This window comes from Narcine bancroftii, chromosome 3 (assembly GCF_036971445.1).
Source record: "Narcine bancroftii isolate sNarBan1 chromosome 3, sNarBan1.hap1, whole genome shotgun sequence".
Classification (NCBI taxonomy): domain Eukaryota; kingdom Metazoa; phylum Chordata; class Chondrichthyes; order Torpediniformes; family Narcinidae; genus Narcine; species Narcine bancroftii.
The window spans coordinates 250,592,845-250,619,905 of record NC_091471.1 but is presented as its reverse complement, the minus strand read 5'-3'; the positions used below and the strand labels follow the sequence as shown (position 1 = coordinate 250,619,905).

The following is a 27,061-nucleotide window of genomic DNA, read 5'->3' as shown; positions in this document are numbered from 1 at the left end:
CCTGATACCACTTTTCCACAGCCACAATGTCCTGGTGAAACCTTTCACCATGTGTGTCACTGACTGCACCAAGGTCAGCAGGGAGGACGTCCAAGTACAAAAGCAGAAAATGAATTTTCAACGACACGTTGCACTTCGTGGTTTTGGATGCTTGAAGCGCGTGGTCAATCATCTGGATGTAGTTCTATAGTTACCAAGAAAATTCTCAACAACATCTTTAAATGCCTTCCAAGCAGGCCCAAGCCTAAGACAACATTTGCATAGCACCTGCACTTGGTGCCAGTCCAGACATGCTTGGACTGACCAAAACAGCTGGCTTTGTGGGTAATAAACTAGTAGACTCAAAATATAACAGGAAATCACAAAAATAGGTTGTATCAAAAGATCATTATGTGATAAGAAAATATGAAGGCACAAAATCCATAATGTTATTGGTGTCAAAAGAAACTCGTCCAGTTCTGTCTGAAAGACTGGATATTTCAGATACATAGATTTATGCATTTAGTAGTGAAGAAATTACCACTTATTCTGTCTGGTCTTACTTGTGAGGCAATGGATGACATTTCCATTCTAGCATCAGGCCAAACCTGAGCAAGGAATTCTCTGGATTACCATCTCCTGCAGCTGGTGCATCAGTGCTCCCTCCATGTTGAATAACACTTGGGAGAAGCACCAAAACTAGCAAGGCATGAATTGTTCATTGGGTGGGAACATCACTGTCCCTTACCACAAGTGGTTTTTCATAGATTAAGGTAGCCAGGACAGAACTGCAAGATTGTTGCTTCCATCCATCGTAGCATTGAACCTTTGTTGAGATTCATCTTCAAGCTGAGGACATCCTCCATTGTGTTGGGTGGCACTACAAAGGTGCCAAATGAATCAGCTCTTAACAGATCTGGCAGTTCAAAGTAAAAAACACAATGCTGGAGAAACTCAAAAGGTCAAGAAGTGTCCTTTATATAACAAAGGTAAAAATGCATAACTGTCTCATCGGACTAAAAATAGGTTTTAAAAAAGTGCTGCTTCTTGTCACGCTCAATGCTTTTTGTCTTCATTTTACACCTGTGACCTCTCCACCAAAGGCCAAAGGCTCCCACTATCCCCTTTGTACAGGCTCACCATCTTCTATACTTCCACCAAACCTCTCACCCGAGGAACCATTCTTGTATGCTTTTACTGGATCCATGACTTTTTTCCGTCTGGGCTCTCAGACGGCATTAACATTAACATTAACTTGTCCAAGTGTGGGGAAGTCACGTGATGGAGTAGTGATCAGTAAGAAAATACCAGCCCTCTCCAGAAAAGTAAAAAAAAGGTAGAGAAAAAACAAAGTCACTAACACAGAAACCAGAACAAATTGAAAGTGAAAGTGTGGAGAAAATGGCAGCAAAGAAAGAAAAACCAAAAACAACGGGAAGAAAAGAAGAAAGAAGAACGTCGGAAGAGGAAGGTGAAGGCCTTACTGGTACGAGGAAGCTCGCTGTAGAGAGTGAAATCTGCTCCCTGAGGTCAGTGGAAACCCCGAACTCAGGACTACAAATATGGCTCAAGGAGCCAAACAAAAGTGCGCAACTGCGCATGCGCGAATCCTCTTGCATGCGCGATGCACAAGACAAAAACAACACCGAAGGGAGTGGGGACCAGCTGAGGAGTAAATCTCCACAGCTGAATCAGACAAGTATAACAGGACAGCAAGATTCTCAACAGGAAAACATAGAAAATAACGGGAACAAGAAGGAAGAGAATAAAAATAGGAAATCAAAGAAACAACAGATGACCAACCCAGAGGAAGAAGATCAACACCAAGACACTTTTAATAAAAAATAAGAAGAACAAAAATACCCAACAAAATAAAATAAACAACCCAACAAGAAGATGAGAAGAGACAGAGGTAAAGAACACAGATCCTGGAGTGGACTCGGAAGAAGAGGAGGAAGAACACAGAGAAATGGAAGATGAAGGGAAGGGCAAGTACATGGATATATATTTTTTAAAGAATATATGGAAACAGTAAAAGAATGGCAGTCACAAGAATTCTTTGAAATAAAAAGAATAAAAAGTACAGAAGAAAAAGTGAATAGATTGAGATGATCATGACAGATATAGGAAAAAGAGTAGACAAGGTGGAAGAACGAGAAACAGCCATAGAAATGGAGGTAGATGACTTAAAAAAGAAATTAGAAGAATCTGATAAAAAAGTTAAAGAAACACAGGAGCTGTGAGCTAAGAAGATAGATATAATGGAAAATTATAATAGAAGAAACAATATAAAGATAGTGGGCCTTAAGGAAGATGAAGAAGGCAAAAATATGAAAGATTTTATAAAAGAATGGATCCCCAGGGTCCTAGGAAGGCCAGAATTACAGGAAGCAATGGAAATAGAAAGGGCACACAGAACATTAGCCCCTAAACCACAACCACAACAAAAACCAAGATGCATTCTAGTAAAATTCCTAAGATATACAACAAGAGAAAATATATTGGAGAAGCCAATGAAAAAAATAAGAAGACAAAAAACCACTGGAATACAAGGGTCAAAAAATTTTTTTCTATCCAGATATAAGTTTTGAACTCCTGAAGAAGAGAAAGGAGTTTAATGCAGCAAAAACGACCCTATGGAAAAAAGGTTATAAATTTATGTTAAAATACCCAGCGGTACTTAAAATAGCAATCCCGGGGCAGCAAAGGAAACTATTTTATATATATATATATATGTGTGTGTGTGTGTGTGTGTGTGTGTGTGTGTGTGTGTGTGTGTGTATATATATATATATATATATATATATATATATATATAAAAATAGAGTATAAGTAAGAACTAAGAAGAGAAAGAAAGGGAAGAAAGGAAGTAAGGAGGGAATTAAGAGAGTGACCTTTGTTATATATGAAGATTAAAATCTTTTCTGGGGTGGGGCTGGGTGGGGAAGAATAACAGTCAGTGCGAAATCAGTTGACTCTTGCGAGCGGATTCGCAAATCCAAATGGAGAGGGGAGATGTGGTTGCCCGACTAGGGACAAAGGGCAACTCAGAAAGCGGAGGGACTATTGGGGTTAAAGGAATTTTAGATATGAGAATAGTGGGAATATTTTATGTTTTAAAAATGTTGTCTTATAATGTTTAAAAAAAAGAAAGCAGAAATGGATAAGAAGGGAAGGTGGTGATGAGTAAACGGAAAGGAAAGATAAACAAAGTATGAAATGACTATGTTGAACGATATGACTTTAAATATTAATGGAATACATAACCAAATCAAAAGGAAGAAACTGTTAAATTTACTGAAAAAAGAAAAAATTGATATAGCAGTCATACAAGAAACACATCTAACTGAAGTGGAACACAAGAAATTAAAGAGAGATTGGATAGGACATGTAACAGCAGCATCATATAATTCAAAAGCCAGAGGAGTAGCTATATCAATCAATAAAAATGTACCAATTAAAATAGAAGAGGAAATAATAGATCCAGCAGGGAGATATGTAATGATAAAATGTCAGATATATTCAGAATTTTGGAATTTACTCAATGTATACTCACCTAATGAAGAAGATCAAAAATTTATGCAAGATATCTTTTTGAAGATAGCAGATACGCAAAGGAACATACTAATAGGAGGGGATTTTAACCTTAATTTGGACTCAAACATGGATAAAACTGGAAAAAAAACTAACAGAAAGAACAAAGTAACCAAATTTATAATTAAATCGATGCAAGAAATGCAACTTTTGGATATATGGAGGAAACAACACCCAAAGGAAAAGGAATATTCATATTATTCGGGTAGACACAAAACATACTCAAGGATAGACCTATTCCTGTTATCAGCCCACATCCAAGGGAGAGTTAGGAAAACGGAATATAAAGCTAGACTATTATCGGGGTCACTCACCCCTCTTATTGGCAATTGAGTTAGAGGACATCCTACCAAGAATGTATAGATGGAGATTAAACTCCATGCTACTTAAAAGACAGGATTTTAGAGAATTCAATGAACGACAAATTAAAATGTACTTTGAAATAAATACGGAATCAGTGAAAGATAAGTTTATACTATGGGACGCAATGAAAGCGTTCATCAGAGGGCAAATAATAAGTTATGTAACTAAGATGAAGGAGGACTACAATCGGGAAACAGAACAGTTGGAAAGGGAAATAACAAATACAGAAAAAGAATTAGCAATAAAGGAAGATACAACTAAAAGAAGAGAATTGGCAGACAAAAAAATAAAATATGAAACACTACAAAGATATAAGGTGAGAAGAACATAATGAAGACAAAACATAAATATTATGAGCTAGGAGAAAAAACCCACAAAATTCTAGCGTGGCAGCTTAAGACAGAACAAACTAAAAGAATGGTATTGGCATTAAGGAAAGAGGACAAACAAATTACATATAATCCAACGGAGATCAATGAAAACTTCAGGGAATTCTACGAACAACTATATCAAACTGAAAACGAAGGGAAAGAAGACAAAATAGATGAATTTCTAACTAAAATTAACTTCCGAAATTACAAATAGAGGAGTAAAATAAATTAATAAAATCATTTGAAATAGAAGAATTACAGGAGATATTAAAAAAATTACCGAACAATAAAACACCAGGAGAGGATGGACTCCCAATAGAATTCTATAAAACATTTAAAGATTTATTAATTCCTCCCCTCCTGGAAGTAATCAACCAGATTGATAAAACACAAAGCTTACTAGATTCATGCAAAACAGCAATAATTACAGTAATACCAAAGACAGGGAAAGATCCACTCGCACCAGCGTCATATAGACCAATATCTTTACTTAACACAGATTATAAGATAATAGCTAAACTATTAGCAAACAGATTAGCCGACTATGTACCAAAAATAGTAAACCTAGACCAAACTGGATTTATTAAAAAAAGACGTACAACAGACAATATTTGTAAATTTATTAACTTAATTCATGCAGTAGAAGGGAATAAAGCTCCAACAGTAGCAGTTGCTTTAGACGCAGAGAAGGCCTTTGACAGAGTAGAATGGAATTATTTATTCAAAGTACTACAAAAATTCTGCCTACCAGAGAAATATATTAATTGGATTAAAGCATTATATAAGGGGCCATTGGTGAAAGTGACAGTAAATGGATATATATCAAAGCAATTTAACTTAAGCAGATCAACAAGGCAGGGATGTCCACTATCTCCCTCACTGTTCGCGTTAGCTATAGAACCACTAGCAGAACTGATAAGAACAGAAAATAAAATAAGAGGGATAAAAATAAAAGAGAAGGAATATAAAATCAGTCTATTTGCAGATGACGTTATAATATACTTAACAGAACCAGAAATATCAATAAAAGAATTACATAGGAAATTGAAGGAATATGGAGAAGTATTGGGTACGAGATCAATGCAAATAAAAGTGAAGCAATGCCAATGAATAATGCGGATTTCACAAAATTTAAGAAGGAATCACCATTCAGATGGCAAACAGAAGCAAAGCGATAGCTAGGTATACAACTAAATAAAAATCTCGGCCATCTATATAAACTAAATTATCATCCATTAATGAAAAAAATTACAAGACGACTTAGAGCATTGGAAAGACTTACCACTAACACTGATAGGAAGGATAAACTGTATTAAAATGAACATCTTCCCAAGGATACAATCCCTATTTCAGTCATCTATATGGGTAGAACTGAGGAATAGCAAGGGGCGGAAAACGTTAGTGGGGGTGGTATATAGGCCTCCAAATAGTAGTGTATTTTCAGTGGACATTCATTTAATGGGTTTTGGAACAATTGAATCAGGGGCATATGGTCAGTCTCTACACTGATTGCTTGTCCTAACACAAACTGATGAAATCTTTCACAGGTGTATGTGATGCTGAGCAGCTCCTTTACAATTTAAGCGTACCGCGTCTCCGCGTCTGTCATTGAGCTTGATGAGTACACAATGGGTTGCCAGACATCATATTTTTGCAGAAGAACTGCACCGAGCCCACTATGTGATGCATCTGATGATATCTTGACGGGTCTCGCTGGGTTGTAAAACCTCAGAACGGGTTCCTTTGTGAACAGTTTCTTTAGATCATTCATGATTTTTCATGCTCAAGATTCCACTCCCATTTAATGTTCTTTTCTGTTAGTCTTCTCAATGGAGCCATCTTTTCTGAGAGGTTGGATATGAATTTATCCATATAGTTGACCATTCTGTACGTCATTTTTGCATTGTGGCCTTGGCATGTTCCCAATGCCGGACACCTTTCTGGGATCTGGTTTGATGCCCTTACTGCCAATAATATGTCCTACGAATTTTAGTTCTGTCACCCTGAGCTGGCATTTCTCTTTATTCAGCTTCAGATTTGCTTTCTTTGTTGCTTCCAGGACTTTCCTTAGTCTCTCATCATGTTCCATTCTCGTAGTTCCCTAGACTATGATGTCATCCATTGAGGTATCAACTCTGTCCAGGTGCTCATAGACTATATGGATAGTTTTGTGATACACTTCAGGAGCTGAGGCATTTCCGAATTGTCACCTTAGGAATCTGTATCTGACAAATGGACTATTGAACATGGACAGTCTTGAACTTGCTTCATCCACTTATAACTGCCTAAATCCTGATGATGCATCTAACTTGCTGAAAAATTCTGCATTTGGAAACTGTGACATGATTTCTTCACGCGTCAGAAGCTTAAAGTGTTCTCTCTTTATTGTTCTGTTTAGATCTCTCGGAACCATGTAAATTGTAAGCTTTCCTTTCTTTTTGTCCACAACAATGAGTGAACTCACCCACTCCGTTGGCTCATCTATCTTTTGAGTCATGTTTAGACTTTCCATCCTGTCCAACTCTGCTTTTAGTTGCTTTTGAAGCGCAAATGGAACTTTTCTGCATGGATGTATTATCGGTGGCACATTTATCCACTCTGATCATGTGTTCTCCAGGAAGGCAGCCTAGACCCTGAAATAGGTCATTGTACTCTTTCATGAGTTAATCATAGGCTTCATGTTGGGCCATCCATCATGCTTTCCACAACGAGGACTCTTTTTACCAGGTTCAGTTTCTCATAGGCTGTTAGACCTAGTATGGCCTGTACATCCTTTGGTACCACAATGAATGTTAGCATGTGCTCTTTATCCTTGTGTTTCACTTTGACCATGCATTCTCCTTGCACTGGTATATCGGTAACTGAATATCCTGTCATCTTCACTTTTGTTCCATACATCTTTGATTTGGGCCTAATCTTCTTAAAATCAGTCTCTGATTTACATTAATTTGTGCTCTGATATCCAATTTAACTGAAATGTATATGTCATTCACTTTTAATGTCAACATCCAGTCTCTGTTTTCTTTCTTGTTTTCAGTCACAACATCTACATAGAATTCCTCTGTTTCCCTTTCATTTACTGCATGAATCTTGTTTTGTTGTACTTGGTTCCAACAGCAATGTGCATAATGGTTGCTTTTGTTGCACATATAGCATGTTTTACCATGCGCTTGACACACTTTTGGTAAGTGTTATGTACCGCATCGACTATATGGCTTTCGATTGTCCCTTTCATTTTTGTTCACTGGCCAAGCCTCTCTTTCCACTTTGGTGCTCTTTTTGTTAAATGGTTTATGTCTGTTCTTGCTTACTCGATCCACGTTGCAGCTAGTTTTACTGAACAGCTCTTTTGCCTGTGTTTTTACAGTTTCTGTAGCCCTACAGAGTGCTAAGGCTTTTTCCAGGTCTAGATTTTGCTCTCTTAGCAGTCTTTCGCTAGACTATTATCTGGAATTCCACACTCAAGTCTGTCTTTTATCAACGAGTCCACCAAATTCACACATTTTCCTTCTGTTTCTCAATTCAATCACACACTGATTAATACTTTCTTCTGTTTTCTATATACATCTGAAAAATCTGTGCATCTCTAATATCACATTATGTTTAGGTATCCAGTATGCCTCAAACTGTTCCATTATGTTTTCCAATTTCATTTTGTCTCCTTTAGTAGCAAATGTGAAATTATTATACATCTCCAGGACTTCTTCACCCATGACATGTAAGAAAACTGATGCTTTCTCTTTATCACTTTTCTCGTCAGCTCTGACTGCCACTAAATACCATCAAAATGTTGTTTAAATCTGTTCCAATTTTCAGCCTCATCACCTGTCAACTGAAGTTTCACTGGTGGATGTAATCCTTCCATTTTTCCACATCATTAGCTTCTCTTCACTGATCAGTTGCTGACTTTAGATTTTACCTTTTAAAGTATTGCTTTCATCCCACTTTTGACACCATGTTTCGTCTTGTATTCATATGTGTGAGTTTAGACAACACATGGATAAAGGAAAAAGTTCTTTACTTTAAAGTTGTTGTAAATAGCATCATGAGGCAGGTCATGAGGCTGCAAACCTCCATTACCAATATGGATACTGTGTGTCAGGCCCCTGCTGGCAGCCAAGATTAATCGAACTAACTATAATCAAAGCCTTCCCTAATGGCTATGCAACATGATCACTATCATTATCATTTATCATTTATTAACATCCTTAAGTCTGAAAAACAATTGTTCCCCTCAACTGCTCGTTGTCTGTTAAGTTGGCAACTTTGCATGCATGCTGTCGATGTTCTCTTCATGACAACTTTGTCGATGAGTTATGTGACTCCTTATTTAAAAACTCTGCCGGACCATGTTTTTCTCATTGATTGCCTTCCCCTCATCAATTCCATCCATTACCTCATTAAAACATTGGTTGTAAAGTATTCAGTTATTTCTTTTTCGTGTAAACCTAAATCGTTTTCCCCAGGATCGTCTCCCGACAGTTTCCCTGCCACTGACGTAAGTCTCACTGGTCTGTAACTTCCTGACTTATCCCTGCTGCTCTTCACAACCAAGGAGACATGAGGCATCCTCCCCAAACCTTGCATGGCTGACAGAGATTTATCCACCCCTTGGGCAGCACGGTTAGCGCAACGCTATTACAGGACTAGCAACCCACATTCAAATCAGGTGCTGTCTGTAAGGAGTTTGTACGTTCTCCCTATAACTGCGTAGGTTTCCTCTGGGTGCTCCAGTTTCCTCCTACCCACCCTTCAAAACGTACAGGGGTTGTAAGTTAATTGGGGTATTTGGGTGGCACAGGCTTATGGGCCAGAAGGGCCTATTACTGTGCTCTGTGTCTAAATTTTAAATGTGAGGGTAGTTGTCACAGATCCCTTCTTTCCACAATTTCCAAATGCCTTCCTTCAACTCTCCAGCCTCCATGTAGTTCTTCCTGGTGAATTTTGATGAGATGTATTCATTGACGGTTCTGTGTAGAACCCCTGATTCAGAAATGGTCCCTTTGTCTCTGAGGGGATTTACTCTTTGCTCATCCACTCTCTTGCTTTTACTATACTCATGAAAAGTTTTCAGATTCTCCTTAATTACACATGTCAAAGCCATTGCATGGCTCCATTCTGCTCTTGGAAATGTTTTCTTGTTATCTCTGATATTCCCTAAAACCTTAGGCAACTCCTTTGATACCAATTTACTATACTTTTCCCTTATCAGACTGTCAAAATCCTTTGTTAAGCTCCTGTCCTTCCTCAATGTTTCTGAAAATGTTGGTTTACCTACTTTTAATTCTGGCTAACTTTCCGAACATGTGCCCGCTATCAATTTTTAATGTATTTCATGGCTCAGCTCTCTTCCCCCTTCTCTACTACTTGGAAGTATCCTCTTTCCTGGTGAAAACAAATGCGGACACCTTCATTGAATACTCTGTGCCCTCAGCACGTGTGTGCGAGTTCTCTTGTTTATTATCTCTAATTCCCACTCCTGCATGGCCTCCACTTTTGCTCTTTATATTCCCATTGAATACCTTTGAGTTTTCATTTGCATTGGCTGCTAATCCATTGTCAGATCATCTCTGTGCTTCGCAAACAAAATCCCCAAGAGTTGGTTTTACTAGGGGCACAGGTAAATCAAGAATGCAAATGGAATTTTAAATTTAAATGTCGACATACAGCACGTGAGCATACGTTCCGGCCCACAAGCCCATGCTGGATGATTAACCTACATACATTTTGGAGGAAATCGGAGCACACAAAGAGAACGTTCAAGCTTCTTTGTCTTCTCCCTGTTGAGACACAGGTTGTGCTTCTCGCAGCATTTTACGAGTGTTTCATCCCCCCCCATCTCTCTAAGCTGACTCATCATTGTTGCCGATGAGGCCAACTACCGTTGTGTCATCCGCAAATATGATGATTCTGTTAGTGCAGTCATGAGTCACCGGCATGAACAATAGCGGCTGAGCTCACCGCCTGAGGTGCACCGGTGCTCAGCGTGATGATGCTTGAAGTTTTGCTGCTCACCCGGACAGACTATTGGTCTTTCTGTCAAAAGGTCCAGAATCCAGTTGCAGAGAGGGGTGTTGAATCCCATCAAGGTCAGTTTATCCACCAGCCTCTGAGGTACGATCGAGCACAACAGCCTTGCGTATGAGGCATTGTTCTCCGTGAGTCAAGAGAGAGTGGAGGATCAAGGCTATTGCATTATCTATTGGCTGCTTTGGACAGTAGGTAAATTGGGACGGATCCGCTGGATGGTGCACTTTGATTGTGGGTGCTCCTCCTCCTCTCTCGTGCTCACTGACGACCATAGAGTAGACCAAGCAGTGAAATGTTCCCTTCATTACTTTTTACCGATATTGACAGTGCTGGAATCAAAGGGGATGATGCGCTATGATACCGTAATATGTTCCAAAGACATACAGCATTGATGGTTTAATTGGTCACTTGGATGTATTTAGGCAGTGCAGACTCATGGGACAGAAGAGACTGTTGCAGTGCTGTAGGTCTAAATTTAAAATTTAAATTTGCTGCTACTCCTTTCTGTCATTCCCTGTCCTTCCTGATTACTGTGCCCAGGAATATTTAATGTTTGACCCTGTCCTTTTTACCGAGCCAAGGCTGTTATTCCCACACACTCACATCACGCATAAATGAGTTGTCCGTGCCCCTTTCATCTGTGCCTCTCACCCTCGAGTTTCCGGTTTCCTTGATCCACCCCTCTCAGTCCCTGTGAGACTACAAGGGACCCTGCGCCCAACATTGTTAGGGGTAGTGGGTTGTTATACGCTCTGAAGCATTGTAGTTAAGTAAGGGGGGAAAGTGGCTGGAGATCTGAACTAATGGTCCAAAGATATTCACGTTTTAAGAAGGCAACTTGGGAATTTAAATCGAGTTGATAAATAGATCTAGAATTTAAAAACTAGCTTTGATAATGAGAATTATGTAATTTTGTTCGCAAAGGACATTTTGTGTTCAAGGAACAGCACCTTAATTTTTTTTCAGTTTTTTTTTAGATTCACAAGAATGATTCCTGAAATAAAGGGTTTAGCATATGAGGAGCTTTTGATGGATCACGGTCTTGACTCCTTGGAGTTCAGAAGAATGAGGGGTGACCTTGTGGAAGCATTTTGAATGTTGAAAGGCCTGGACAGAGTAGATGTGACAAAGTTGTTTCTCATGGTAGAGGGGTCAAGGAAAGGAGAGCACAATTTCAGGATTGAAGGGTGCCCATCTAAAACAGAGATGCTCGGAATTTCTTTAGCCAGAGAGTGGTGAATTCTGGAATTTGCTACCATGGGTGGCTGTGGAGGCCAAGTGTGGGCTATTTAAGGCAGAGTTTGATAGGTATAGTCAGGGCATCAAAGGTTATGGGGAGAAGGCAGGAGAGTGGGGCTGAGTGACAGAATGGATCAGGTCGTGAAGGAATAGCAGAGCTGATGGGCAGAATGTATACTCAGTCAACATCTACTGTGTACACTTGGTGGACGCCTCACTTCCATTCTTCATGCTGGGCATGCACCTTCTTCACAGTGTCTAACTGTGTCACTCTCTGCTCTCTGTTCCGTATGCTCACTTGCCTTCTTGCTTCCTTCAGTCAGCCCCTTGCTGCGGCTCTTCGCTTCTGAAGGTCACATGACCTCACACACTCTCTTTATTGCCCCCCCCCTTCCCTTTTATCACATATAGGAGCAGAAGTAGGCCCATTGGCCCATTGAATCTGCTCCGCTTTTCTAATCATGAGCTGATCCATCCTCCTACTCAGCCCCACAACCCTTGATGCCCTGACTAATCAAATACCTGCCAATCTCTGCCTTAAATATACCCAACGGCCTCGCTTCCACAGGCTCCAGTGGCAACAAGTTCCACAGACTCACGACCCTCTGACTAAAGAAATTTTTACACATCTCTCTTTTAAATTGATGTCCTTTTATCCTGACGCTATGTCTCTTGTCCAAGACTCCCCTACCATGGGAAACAACTCTGTCCAGGCCTTTCAGGATTCAAAATGCCCCCTTATCCTTTTGTACTCCAACGAGTACAGTCCAAGAGCTGACAATTGTTCCTCAAATGCTAACTCTTTCATTCCTGGTATCATTCTAGTAAATCTGCACTCACTCATCCTCTCACTCTCCTGCTCTGTATAGCATCTTATCCCCACAGAATGGTTTAAGAATAAGTGAAATGACAGATGGATTTTAATCTGAACAAGTACGAGTTGTTGCACTTTGGAAGGTCACATGCAATGGGAACGTCTGCAGTTAAAATCAGAGTGACCACTCCAGAGCTCCTTGCAAGTAGCCAGGCAAGGGAGGTCAAGAAGGCACATGGCTTGGTTGCTTTCAGAGATAGGCGAATGAGTATAAGGGTGAAAGCACACAGAAATGCTTCTGCGGTTTTGCAGTGTCCACAGAAGATAAAGGTATATTACTGACGTTTTGGGCCTGAGGCCTAAAATAAGAATAAAGACTGAAGAATGGCAGAGGGAGTCCAGGTTAACAGCAAAAAGGTGTTAATTGGATATATGAGAGGAAAGGTGAGAATTGATTTTGGCTCTATGAAAAGAGACAGAAGGAAAAGGGAAGAGAGAGAGAGAGAACAGAGGAAAGGTGTCATGAAGACAAAGATGGGGACAGGGTTTAACAGATACTGGAGAAGTCGACGTTAATGCCATGCAGTTGAAAAGTGCCCTTGCCTTTTCTCAACATACACAATTAACATCTTTTCTTTGTTGGTCTGGACTCCTTCCCCTCCCAATCTTCCACCTTTCTTTATTGAGATACCTGCCTGCTTTTTGCTTTATACAAGTAGCCCCAACCTATGGTGAGGATCTTTTCCGGCACTCCCATTGGACCATTTTTTATAATTAAATGTTGAATGCAGAATCAGCATCACGAGAGAGCATGCTGTACACTACTCTCACGCAATGCTGCCATCGCCCGAGAGTAGCGTGCCGCATATCGCAAGCGCAGGGACACATCAGAACTTGAAATCGAAAGTGCGGATTCGAGCCATTGTAACTTCAAAAATTCATAAGCTGGACCATCATAAATCGGGGACTATCTGTACCTTGAGGAAGAGCTCAGGCCCAAAATGTCATAATGTACCTTTACTTCCTATGGATGCTGCGAGACCGGCTGAGTTCCTCCAGCATTTACTCTGTGTGTTTACGGGAAAGATGTGGAAGGCTTGCAAAAGGTTGAGAAGTGATTCACTAGAATGTCACCTGGATGAGCTTTGAGGAAGAGGTTGTAGAAACTTGGATGTTTTCCCTGGAGTGTCAGAGACTGAGGGGTGACCTGAGAACTTGATATAATTATGAGATACAGTAGGCAATTAGAATCTTTTACCAGGGTCAAAGTATCACATACTGGAGGACAGGTGTTTAAGGTGTGTTTGTGTGTGTGGGGGGGATTTTAAAGGTGTGTGGAGTATTCTTTTTAACTGGAGCAGACCACTTGGGCTAATGGTTGATGCAGAAATGAAGTAGAAGAAATCACAGGCAAAACCCTCCCCACTATTGAGAACATCTATAGGGAACGCTGCCGTTGGAGAACATCAAGGAAACATTCCACCCAGCACACGCTCTGTTCTCGCTGCTGCCATCAGGAAAGAGGTAAAGGTGCCACAAGATTCACACCGCCAGGTCCATGTATGGTTGCTACCCCTCCACCACCAGACTCCTCAACATCAAACTCAATCAAGGACTTAGTTAAGGACTCTTGCTTGTGCATTTTATTGATTTTCTTTTGTTTTCTCTGTATTGCATAGTCAGTTTGTTTACATTCATTATCTGTTTACAGTTCTTTTGTTCACATGTTTCACGCTGTGTACAGTTTATTTTTTTGCACTACCAATTGTAGACGACACTTTCCATTTTCTAGTATTTCCCAATTTCAAAATATGTCATCTTCACAGAAATGTAAGCATCGATATCCCGAATTGCTATCTTAATATTCCAACAAATCAAACTTTGTAATTGCAGCTTTATGTAGGTCTTTAATTGGTTGATATAAATATTTTGCATAACTTTGCATCAAGATTTTCATAACTTGAGAATGTAAATATAGGATGAATTCAAAGAAAAGTATCTCGACCTTCCATCTCTGTCACGATTCTTCAAGGAATGAGATACAAACTCTCAGTTCATCACGATATTGCTACATATGATGTCATAATAACTATAGTAACACTACAAACAATACTTATCCTTGAAGGGATAGTCATAAAATTAACAAAAATCAAAAAGCACAAGGTTTTAACCTTTATTCCAGTTAGTGGTAATTCTGCCGCGTCTGCAGGAAAAAGGAATCTCTGTTGTATGTGATGTCAGTATGTACTCTGACAATAAATCTGAACATGTTAGAAGCACTTAGAAGTCTGACTGCCCTCTACTTATAGCACGGGAAATGACCAGCTGTGTGTGTGTGTGTGTGTGTGTGTGTGTGTGTGTGTGTGTGTGTGTGTGTGTGTCTTTTTATATATATATATATATATATATATATATATATATAAAACTTAAAGATTAAATATGACACTTAATAAAGGACTGGCAGCCATACCTGGACCAAATAGGGGCCCAGATACAGAAATAAAAAGGAGCAAAAAAAGGGTATAAAAATAACTTTTATTATGTACAAAAACGTAGTTTCCCCAACTGGTGAATGGATCTGTTTGTATGAAAGGGAGAGAGGGACTGTTTTGGTTTTGTTTGTTGTGTTTGTAAGAAAAAAGTTTGATATATTGTATATTTTAAATGTTACTATCTTTTTGGGAGAAAAAAAGACAAAAATATATTCAAAAAAACTGTTAGAAGCAGGAATATTCCAGGTGGGATATTTATATTGTGGGACCAGCATGGTTTTAGTTGAATTTGGGCAGCGTTTGGTGCAGATACTGTACTGTTCTACGTACTCAACATCACCCGTAATTCCAATCCCTTTTTAACCATTTTGCTTTTACCCTGTAGAACCTGATGGTTCCCAGCCTGACTGTGCCTCTTCATGCCACACTCTGTGTGTGTCTGTGTAAAGAAAGACCATTTGGATCACTCCACCTTGTCATTTGACCCCAATTAAATTATTTTTAGCATTCAGTTTACTTCTGTTTGACTTCACCCTCTTTGCTTCACCACATCCCCACAAGAATAAGCAAAGAAGTTTAATTTTGATTCTTGTTTTAATTTTGCAGGATCGAAAGATGTTGTCTGCTGCCCAACAGCTGTTACAAGATAGTAAAACCAAAATTGAAGTGATCCGCATGCACGTCCGAAAAGCAATACAGGCCGATGAGATGCACGTGGAAATTGAGGATGGACAAGGTATAATAGTTGCAATAATCATTGCCTGTCCTGCAGTTTCTGAGCTGAACAGTTAAACATTTTTGTGCCATTATTCTCACAAGCAGCATTTAGAGAGAACAGCCCTTTTAGCATGAATGAATATGCAATTCTTTGAACAATGTAGTGTTTCTATCTCAAATGTATTATTGCAGACGGCGGTTAGATTATTTATTAGATCCTATCTCCAATGTACATTGTGGTACTAAAGCTGAAAGATAAATAGCACCAAAATAAAAACACAATGCTGGAGAAACTCAGCAGGTCAAAAAGTATACTTTACATTAGAAAATATACATTCATAACCAACGTTGCAGGCCTGACCCCCCCCCCCCCAACCTTCAAGGTATGGAAAGATGTCGGCAAAATGGTGGGGTTAGGGGGATAAGGGATGGAGGGAGGGAAGGCACACCAGCAAGCAGGAGGACGGGAGGGGATGGCTCTGTCAATGGAGATGGAAGGGGGTGAGAGTTGGACGGAAGGCCACAGAGGGATAGGGAAGAGGGAGAATGGGGAGTGGGCTAGCAGAAACTGAAGAAGTCGATGTTAATGCCATCCAGTTGGAGAGTGCCCAGATAGAATATTAGATATTGTTTCTCCTATTCCCCCCTCCCCTGTTTTCCCCCACTCCCCCATTTCCCCCTCGCGCCCCCCATTCTCCCACTCCCCCTTCACAGAGCCTAAATCAATTCTCACATCTCCTCATGGTATCCAATTCTCACCTTTAGTTGGACTGGACTCCTTCCCCGGCCAGTCTTCCATTTTTATTCTGACATCTTCCTGTTCTTTGCATATTCCTTGAAGGGTCAGGTGCAAAATATCGTTAATGTATCTTTACCTTCCATGTATATGGCAAGACTGGCTCAGTTCCTCCTGCATTTCTGTGTAGTTTTACTACATTTACAGCATCTGCAGACATTTGTTTCCCACTTCTCCACCCCTATCTGCTTTCCACAGGGATCAGTCTCTCCGAGAATCCTAGTCCACTCTTCGCTTCCCCCACCCACCCTTCCAATATAAACTATAACCGCTGTAGCGCAGGAAGTACCAAAAAACCTGTCCCTACATTTCCCCCCTCACCTCCATCCAGGGCCAAGAACACACCTTCCAGGTGAGGCAGAGCTTCACCATCCTGATCTACTGCATTTAATGTACCTTGTGTGGCCTCCTCTATGTGGGTGAGACCGAATGCAGACTGGTTGACCACTTTGCCTAACTTGTTTGTCCTGTGAGTCTAAGGCAATATAAAAGTTACTGGTTAGGTTTCTCTTGGAGTATGGGGTACAGTGTTTAGCTCCTTATTTAAGAAAGGAAGTGCTGATATTGGAGAGGGTTCAGACAAGATTCACAGGAATGATTCCTGGAATGAAGGGATTTGCATATGAGGAGTGTTTGACAGCTCTTGGACTGTACACCTTGGTGTTCGGAAGAATGATGGGGGTGGGGGGGGGGGGGGGGCGGGGCTCAGAGGAGCATTACGAATGTTGAAAGGCCTGGATGGATATGGCAAAGTTGTTTCCCATGGTCGAAGGCAAGAGGCCATAACTTCAGGCACCCATTTCTTCAGCCAGAGAGTGGTGAACCTCTGCCGTATCCAGTGCTCCCGTTGTGGTCTTCTCAACATCGGAGAGCCCGAGCACTGACTGGGAGATCACTTTGTGGAGCATCTCGGCTCTGTCCGTTGTAAAAGTGTGGATCTCCCAGTAGCCACCCATCTCAATTGCCCATCCCATTCGCTTGCTGACATATCTGTCTGTGGTCTCGTGCACTGCCAGACTGAGATCACTTGCAAATTGAAGGAATAACACCTTATCTTCCCACTGGGCCCTCTCCAACTGGATGGCATTAACATCAACTTAACTGGTTTCCGTTAAAACTGGTTTCCGTTAGGGTGGGAATTTGTTACGGCATAGACTAGTAGGGCCGAACTGGCCCGTTCTGTGCTGTAAGTGGTTATATGGTTAAATGGTTAAAACTTCCCCCAACCCCCACTTATTCCCTGTGTCACCTTTCCCCCAGCTCTGTGTGTGTGTGTGTGTGTGTGTGTGTGTGTGTGTGTGTGTGTGTGTGTGTGTTTCTCTTTCTCTCTCTCTTTCTCTCTCTCTCTCTCTCTCTCTCTCACGCACTTCCGATTTCCCTCTCTCCTTTCACAGAGCCAAAATCAATTCTCACCTCTCCTCATCATATCCAGTTAACTCCTTTTTGTTGGTCTGGATTCCTCCCCCGGCCAGGTCGTTGGGTGTATTTCAGGAAGAGATTAATAGGTGTCCGAATAATCAGGATATCAAAGGTTGTGGGGTGAAGGCAAGGGGAGTAGAATGGCAAAGCAAACTCGATGGGCCAAATGACCTACTTCTGCTCCTATATCTTACCTTCTTCCTGTAGCAAACCATTTCAGCCTTAACTGTGAACATGGATTTTTTTTTCCAATTTTAGGTAAACCCAACCTTATCCGCTTCCACTTTTTCATCTCTTCATTACCAGCTCCTGCACATGTAACTCTCTAACTTTTCTTCCCCCTCCCTTTCCTCGTGCTTTCTCCCTCCACTTGTCTCTTCACCTCTCCCATCTTCTGCCATATACCCTCTCACCTCTGGGCCTCTCCCCTTTTGATCTATATCACCTTGGACCTGTTGGGATTAATTTCCATCTGATCTACATCCTACTGTAGCTTTAGACTTGCAATCCATACCACTGACATATTGTCATACACAAGCTTACTAATCGTGATCACCTGTGTTTGTATTGAGTGGGGTGCAGCCTTGAAGGGCTTGAATGCCCTTCTCTTGTGCCTATTTTCTGTAATTGTCGTAGTTCGTGTATTCACAAATCAATAACGTGTGTCATAAAAACCAAGGATTCCAGCACTGTAGTACACCACTAGCCACTGAATTCCAACGAGAAAACTACCCTCCCACCACCACCACTGCTGTACGCTTGTAGCATTCTGGTTCATCAAAGTTGAATCGGATGGGTTGCACTCACTGATGGTTTGAATGGGGACACTAAGGTGTGGGGAACTGCAACTAGAAATACATGAAACTCCATAGGAATGGTAATTTAAATATCAAGAGATTTGAGGGCGATTCAGGAAAGTGATGCTGGTCTAGCGTAGAGGTTAAAAAAACACACAGAATTACTGGAGGAACTCAGCCGGTCTTGCAGCATCCATCAGAGGTAAAGATGTATTCCCAACGTTTCTGGCCTGAGCACTTCTTCAAGGAATAAGCAGAAAGCAAGAAGGCATAAGAATAAAGACTGAAAGCTGGCCGGGGGAGGAATCCAGACCAATAAAAAGGTGTTAACTGGATATGATTAGGAGAGGTAAGAATTGATTTTGGCTCTATGAAAGGAGACAGAGGGAAATCGGAAGTACGTGAGAGAGAGAGAGAGAGACACACACACACACACACACACACAGAGCTGGGCCCAGTGGGAAGATGAGATGTTATTCCTTCAATTTGCGAGTGATCTCAGTCTGGCAGTGCACGAGACCACAGATAGATATGTCAGCAAGTGAATGGGATGGGCAATTGAGATGGGTGACTACTGGGAGATCCACACTTTTACAGCGGACAGAGCCGAGATGCTCCACAAAGTGATCTCCCAGCCAGTGCTCGGGCTCTCCGATGTAGAGAAGACCACAACGGGAGCACTGGATACAGTTGATAGCCCCCTGCAGGTTCACAAGTGCTTCATTTGGGTGGACTGTTTGGTGGTAGGGAGGAAGTGTGAGTGCAAATGGAGTATCTCCTGCGGTCACAGGGGGACGATTGGCGGGGAGGGAGGAGTGGACAAGAGAGTCGGGGAGGGAGCAGTTAGCACTACACTATTACGGTGCCAGAGATCTGGGTTTAAAAGCACCACTGCCTATAAGGGGTATGAATGTTCTCTCTGGGTCTGTGTGGGTTTTCTCTGGACACTCTCACCATTCAAAAACGTAAAGGTTCATTCGGTTATTGGATGGCACGGCCTCATGGGCTGGTAGAGCCTGTTACTGTGCTGTATGTCTAAATTAAAAAGCAATAAAAATTTAAATTTAAAATTGAGTAAAATATCACGATAGCCCAAATGGCCAACTCTGGCTTTAAGTTCACTGTACCTTCCGAGGTCCTTTAAACATGATTGAGCCATGGCCTCTGTGACCAAGAAGGATGGGATAATTGTCAATGGATATATTTGTTTTCATTAATGCATGGCTTTTTATTTACCTTTGTAGCTAAGCCAGAAATAAGTCTGCTTGAACTAAGAATTGAGGAATTACGGCATCACTTCCGTGTGGAACATGCAGTGTCTGAAGGTGCCAAAAATGTCCTTCGTCTGCTAGGCTCAGGGAAGGTACATGATAAGAAAGCACTGTCTGAGGTAAGAGCGAGGGGTATTAATATTGTCGTTGATAACGGGTGATTGCACGACACTTCATAATGCATACTGCCCTGCACCTGGGCAGTGCTAATGATCTTGGGTGGCAGCCCAATCAAAATAAGTGTGTGAATGTCAGAATGAAGAGAAGAGGCCTTTTAGTTCCCCCAAGCCTAGTTCCCCCATTCAGACCAATGGAGACACCACTGAAGCAAGCCCTTCAGCTCACTGAGTCCAAGCCAGCCCATTTGCATCTATCCTGCATTATCCCATTCTCACATCCCAACTCCTCCCAGATTCCAACACTTACCTCCACCCCAGAGCAATTTACAGTGGCCAATGCCCTGCCAGCTTGGAATGTAGAAGAGATCGGATCACCCAGAGGAGTGCCACTGGGCAAAAGTGCAAACTCCATATAGACAGTACTGCAGGTCAGAATTGATTTGGGCTCTCTGGCTGATGTGATTGCTATCCCATTTCTATGGACTAATCCACCCACAGGGATTTTGCTTATCAAGAATCCATCTTTTCCTTTGCCCTCTAAAGAAGATGGTTCTAATGACTCGTGGCTCTCACCTTGCTCCTGTTTTAAATGAGTGACCCCTTATTTTTATTCAATGACTCATGTTCTAAGTTCTCCTGCATGAGGAAGCATCCTCTCTACATATAACCCAACAGAGATTAATGAAAACTTTAAGGAATTTTATGAACAATTATACCAAACTGAGAACGAGGGGAAAGATGATAAAATAGAGGAGTTTTTAGCTAAAATTGAACTGCCGAAATTGCAAGAAGAGGAACAAAACAAACTAATAAAACAATTTGAAATAGAGGAAGTACAGAATATATTAAAAAAATTGCCGAACAATAAAACACCAGGAAAGGATGGATTTCCAATAGAATTTTATAAAACATTTAGAGAGTTATTATTTCCTCCCCTCCTGGAAGTAATGAACCAGGTAGAAGAAACACAAATAGCTCTGCTAAAGTTCAGGGAGTTGTGTCACTCTCACCAAAATGGCTTCCCACTGAGAGGTCTGCCACCTGACCAGGCTTACAAGAAGATTTACAAAAATGTTGCCAGGGTTTCAGGGTTTGAGTTACAGGGAAAGGTTGAACAGGCTAGGACTTTATTCCTTGAAATGGAGAAGATTGAGGGGTGATTTGATAGAGGGATTTAAACTTATGAGAGTGACAGAAAGAGTACATGTGGATAGGCTTTTTCCATTGAACTTGGGGCAGATTCAAACAAGAGGACATGGATTGAGATTGAAGAGGGGAAAGTATAGGGGAAGCATGAGAGGACATTTCTTTGCTCAGCGGGTGGTTGGAGTGTGGAATGGGCTTCCAGTCAAAGTGGTAGATGCGGGCTGGATTTTAATATTTAAGGAAAAGTCGAATAGGTACATAGATGAGAGATGGATATAGGTATATGGATGGAAGGTTATGAGCTGGGTGCGGGTCAATGGGACTAGGTGGGAGAAGGTGTTCAGCATGGACTAGAAGGGCTACTGATCTGGCCTGTTTCTGTGCTGTAATTGTTGTATGGTAAAACTTGCCAGATTCATGTAAGACAGCAATAATTACAGTAATACCAAAGATGGGGAAGGATCCATTAGCACCAGCATCATATAGATCAATATCTCTACTTAACTCAGATTATAAGATAATAGTGAAATTATTAGCAAGCAGATTGGCTGATTGAGTACCAAAAATAGTAAAACAAGTTCAAACTGGATTTATTAAGAAAAGATGAACAGTGTATAATATCTGTAAATTTATTAATCTAATTCATGCAGTTCAAGGAAATAAAAAACCAACAGTGGCTGTTGCTTTAGATGCAGAAAAAGCCTTTGTCAGAGTAGAATGGAACTACTTATTTAAAGTATTACAGAAATTCAATCTACCAGAAAAATATTAAAGCATTGTATAATGGACCATTTGTGAAGATAGCAGTAAATGGATATGTATCAAATCAATTTAAATTAAGTACGTCAACTAAACAGGGATGTCCATTATCCCCCTCATTGTTCGCCTTAGCAATAGAACGTTTGGCAGAACTGATAAGAATAGAAAATAAAATTAAAGGGATAAAAATAAAGGAGAAGGAGTATAAAATCAGTTTATTTGTAGATGACATCATAGTATACCTAACAGAACCAGAGATATCAATAAAAGAATTACATAAGAAATTGAAGGAATATGGAGAAATATCAGGGTACAAGATTAACACAAAGAAAAGTTAAATAATGCCAATGAGTAATGTGGATTATACAGAATTTAAAAAAGAATCACCATTTAAATGGCAAGCACAAGCAATCCGATACCTTGGGATCAGGTTAGATAATAACTTAAACCACTTGTCCAAACTAAATTATCAGTCACTAATAAAGAAATTGCAGGAAGACTTAGAACATTGCAAAGAATTACTGCTAATATTGATAGGGAGGGTAAACTGCATTAAAATGAACGTGTTCCCAAGGATACAATACTTATTTCAAACATTACCAATTTCCTTAACAGAATTTTTTTTTAATGAACTAAAGAGAATAATAATGAAATTATTGTGGAAAGGGAGGAAACCGAGGGTAGCGTAAGATAAATTAGCAGAGAGGTATAACCAAGGTGGTTTGCGGTTACCAAACTTTAGAAATTATTATAGAGCTGCACAATTAAGGTATTTATCAGATTTTTACCAGAGAAGGGAAAAACCAGACTGGACTAAGATAGAACTAGATAAAATAGGGGAGAAGGTACCGGAACATGTACTTTATAAGTGGGATGAAAAATTGGTGCAATATAAAAGCTCACCAGCATTGCATCATTTACTTAATACATGGAAGAAGATCCACTTAGAAAGGAAAAAAACGAATTAACAAATACCAAAATTATTATTGGCGCAAAATCTACTAATCCCTTTTACAATAGACAACCTTTCCTTTAGAGAATGGGAGAGAAAAGGAATCAAAAGAATAGAAAATTGTTTTTTGGGAAATAATTTATTAACATTTGAACAGTTGAAGTACAAATATGGAATAACTCATGGTACAATGTTTGCATATCATCAATTGAAAGCTTATTTAAAGGATAAATTGGGAAATAGATTGAGATTACCTGAAGGAAGCAGCTTTGAATATGTGATTACAGACACAATGATAATGAAAATATTTATAACAAACATGTACATTAAGCTGCAAAATGAGGAAAATGATGAAATAAACTATAAACCTAAACAAAAGTGGGAAAAAGATTTAATCATAAAGATAAAAAATTAAGTATGGGAAAAGTTATGTTCTGGAACTATGAAGAATACAATAAACACAAGGTTCACTGACAAAAGGCAAAGGAGGAAAAACCCAACACCCAACCCCAACCAACCAATTTTCCCCTGCAACCACTGCAACCGTGCCTGCCTGTCCCGCATCGGACTTGTCAGCCACAAACGAGCCTGCAGCTGACATGGACATTTACCCACTCCATAAATCTTCGTCCGCGAAGCCAAGCCAAAGAAAGAACACATAATACAATATAATTGGTTACACAGGTTATATATCACTCCTCAAAAATTAAAAGAATGGGATCCAACATTATCAGATAGATGTCTTCGCTGTAAGAAGGAAGTGGGAACAACAATACATGCACTTTGGGCATGTATGAAAGTGAATACATTTTGGGAAGAACTAAATCAGATATTAAATAAAATCACAAAAAATAACATACCAAAAAATCCAGAGATCTTTCTTTTAAGTAACATAAGAAGTAAAGAATTAGGCCTCAAATTGGATAAAGCGCAAAAAAGATTAATTATGATAGCTCTAGCAGTAGCAAAAAAATGTATAATGTCAACTTGGAATATGGAAGAGTGCCTGAGAATACGGCAATGGTACATGGAAATGAATAAATGTATTCCATTGGAAAAAATAACATAATTTAAAAAATAAAGTCACATTATTAACAGAGAGGGCTTGCCTCGGACCTCCACCCCCTAAAATGATGATAAGACAAAACGACTTGATTCAATGTGTAACAAATAGATGATGCATTTTTCTTGTTTATTTTACTTTGTGTAAAGATATTGTTTTATGGTTTTATTGTATTATATATGTTGAATATTTATTGGTTTTGGAGAGGGGAGGGAGGGAAAGAGGGAAAAAAGGGAGAAAATGCCACAGTGTAAATTTAATGAGAAACGTTTGTACATATTTTAGTTGATATGGTTCACAGTGTGAAAAATAAAAAAATATTTAAAAAAAAAAGAAGCATCCTCTCCACATCTTGATTCCAGAGGATTTCATCCAGTGTCCACTTTTTTTCCAACTCCAGGAGCTACATACATAGATGAATCTTTCTGCCTCTACCAGAAATCCATCCAGTAAACCATTTCTAAGCTACTTCTAATGTTTGCATCTTTCCTAACATAAGGAGATTTACAGAGACGCAATATTTAAGATGTAGTTTCACCAATTTCCTCAATAACCGAAGGATATCTCCAAGATCAAAAATAAAAGTAATCTGGAAGAACTCAGTAGGTCGGGCAGCATCAGTGGGAGGGAAAGGTTAGTCGTGTTTCGGGTCGGAAGCCTTCATCAAGATTGCTCCCCCATGTTTGAACTCCCATTTTCCCAACAACAAACGCTCACAGTGTTAGTTGGCAGGGTACAGACTGGCAGACCAATGGGTCATCCCCCAGCCTGGATGTTAGAGGAATTGAGAAAATTATGTCCTGGTGCCCATGGTAATGTGTTCAGTGACATATGCTGGTTTATTTTGCTTAAATTCTTTGCTGCTCCATTGCATAGAGCACTGACTTGTGCAAATTATGGCAATTAATAAAAAGTTTCTCACTTGTAACTTGCAAATTTTTGAAGGCCATCCTGCAACACGGATAGGCTGTCAAGATCATTCTAATTCCATGGCTGCAGCAGAGCAGATGGAGGCAACGATGGGAGGTTTGGGATAGTGACCTGTGTGTAACCCAATTGGTGGGATGGAGCAACACATGAAATATGATTAAAAGAAGAGCATCTCCATGTTCCAGGGTGACAAAGTCTCAGTCCTGCTTACAAAGGAAACAAAAGAGGAGAAGGCTTTCTAGTTCTGGAAAGGGAGAACAATCCTGCAATACTCAGGGTGCATATCCTGTCCCGGAAGAGGTCCGATCGGTAGAAGAAAAAAGGGATAATCACTTTGCTGGGATTGTACACAGCCTCCCCCCCACCCTCCCCACCCCCACAAAGGTCTGCATTGAGGTAGAGGAGCAGATATGGAAACAAATTCAAAGAAAGGTGTCAGAGAGATAGGGTGGGTTGGTTAGCACCACCCTATTCCAGTGCCAATGAGTTGGATTCTAATCTGGTGCTATCTTTAAAGAGTTTGTACGTTCTACCTGTGTCTCCATGATTTCCTCCCACCCTCCAAAAAATGTAGGTTAATTGGGTGGCATGGGTTTCGATGGCTGGAATTTGGCTTCTACCATATTGCAAGTAAAAAATAAAAAAAATAAAAAATTTAAATCAAGTTTCAAGGTAACCATGGAAAGGTTTTAGATTGGTCTCCTCCTAATTCGAAGGCTGAATTGTTTACAGGGAGCAGAACAACATTCAATGTGGAAGTAAAAAGTAAAACAAGACTAAAATATTCAAATTGGGAGTCTTTTAAAAATGAGATGGTGGGAGTTCAAGGTCAAAATCTTCCTGCAAGGCTGAGAAGCAAGGTGTAAAGATCAGAGAACATTGAATGTCAAGGCATATCAAGAATTTTAGGAAACAAAAATGGAAGCTTTTGGTATTAACTGAAAATGGGGAAACCCTTGAGGAGAATTCTGTCAGAGAGTGAACTTAAAGAAATGAAGAGGTTAAAGACAGGGGCGTTATTGTTGGATTCTGGGTAATGGGGATTTTTACTGTACATTGAAAGTGTTTGTTTTTGGTCCTAGGCTCAATCCAGGCTAAATGAGTCAAGTGAAAAATTGGACTTATTAAAACATTCTCTGGAACAGAGATTAAATGAGCTGCCAGAAGATCATCCCAAAGGGTGTATCGTTAAAGAGGAACTTGTTATGGCCTGCTCCTCAGCCTTCAGCAATCGGAGCAACGCCTCTTATCACCAGAACCAGTACAGCACACTGTACAAACCTTCCCCGCTGACAGGTATGCATTTCTGCTGAATCAAATCCCGGGGAGGTCAGTGTCACTGATAAGGCCACTGGATACTCTTAGAATGAATGATAGTTCACAATGCAGGTCAAACTTAGGAGTGGCAGATTTCCATCCTTAAAACCTGGAAGGTTGTTGTTACACCAGTGACAATTCAATTCCGCCTACCTTCGTCCAGTGGATGTGCCAAACTTCAGCTCAATTAAATTTCGAGAAGATCAGAAATGACTGATACCGATGTTAAGTTTGATAGAATGTGGCACCCGTTTATGAGGTTTTTTTATGATTTTTTATGATTTTTAGACTTGCTTTAATATGTTTTATTTTTGTTTTTCCCATCATGTTAATTATTTTCACTTGTGTAGCAGAACATTTTTTTGTTTATTATTGAATTTTATTATTTTATGGCATCTCAACTTCTAATTTCAATTATTAGGCGGGGGGTGGGAGGGGCAAGCAATTTAATTTACCTTAGGATTAGTTTGATAGCTTAGATTGTATATCTTTTCTACTGTTTTTATTATTTTAACTATAGAACTGTGGGGAATCAATTACTGTTTGTTTATGATGTTTATCCATTTGATTTATAATCTGTAACCATATATTATGTTTTTTTTGTGTACTTAATAAAAAGATGGGAAAAGAAAGAAAACAGGTGATGAAGTTCCAGAACTGGAAGATAGTAAATGTGGGTAACTGTGGACCCGTTAGTCTTATTCAGTGGTTGGCAAACTGCTAGAGAGAACATACAGCATAAAACATTACAGCACAATACAGGCCCTTTGGCCTACGATGTGGTGCTAACCTATATAAACCTACTCAGTAATCTAAATCTTCCCTACCTCACATTTTATCTTGCATCTGAATGCCTTTCAGAGTCTTTTAAATATTCTACCCCCATCCCTAGC

At 40.0% G+C, this 27,061-nt stretch overlaps 1 protein-coding gene across 1 annotated transcript in view; it reads left to right on the top strand.

The window, feature by feature from the left end:
• The window catches only part of pkn1a (protein kinase N1a), a 170,975-nt gene that overhangs the window by 68,317 nt on the left and 75,597 nt on the right, over positions 1 to 27,061 (top strand). The window contains exons 4-6 of the mRNA XM_069927546.1: positions 15,489 to 15,618; positions 19,856 to 20,001; positions 25,934 to 26,147. Of these exons, the coding sequence (XP_069783647.1) occupies positions 15,489 to 15,618; positions 19,856 to 20,001; positions 25,934 to 26,147 (490 nt within the window). The remainder of the gene's footprint in view (positions 1 to 15,488; positions 15,619 to 19,855; positions 20,002 to 25,933; positions 26,148 to 27,061) is intronic.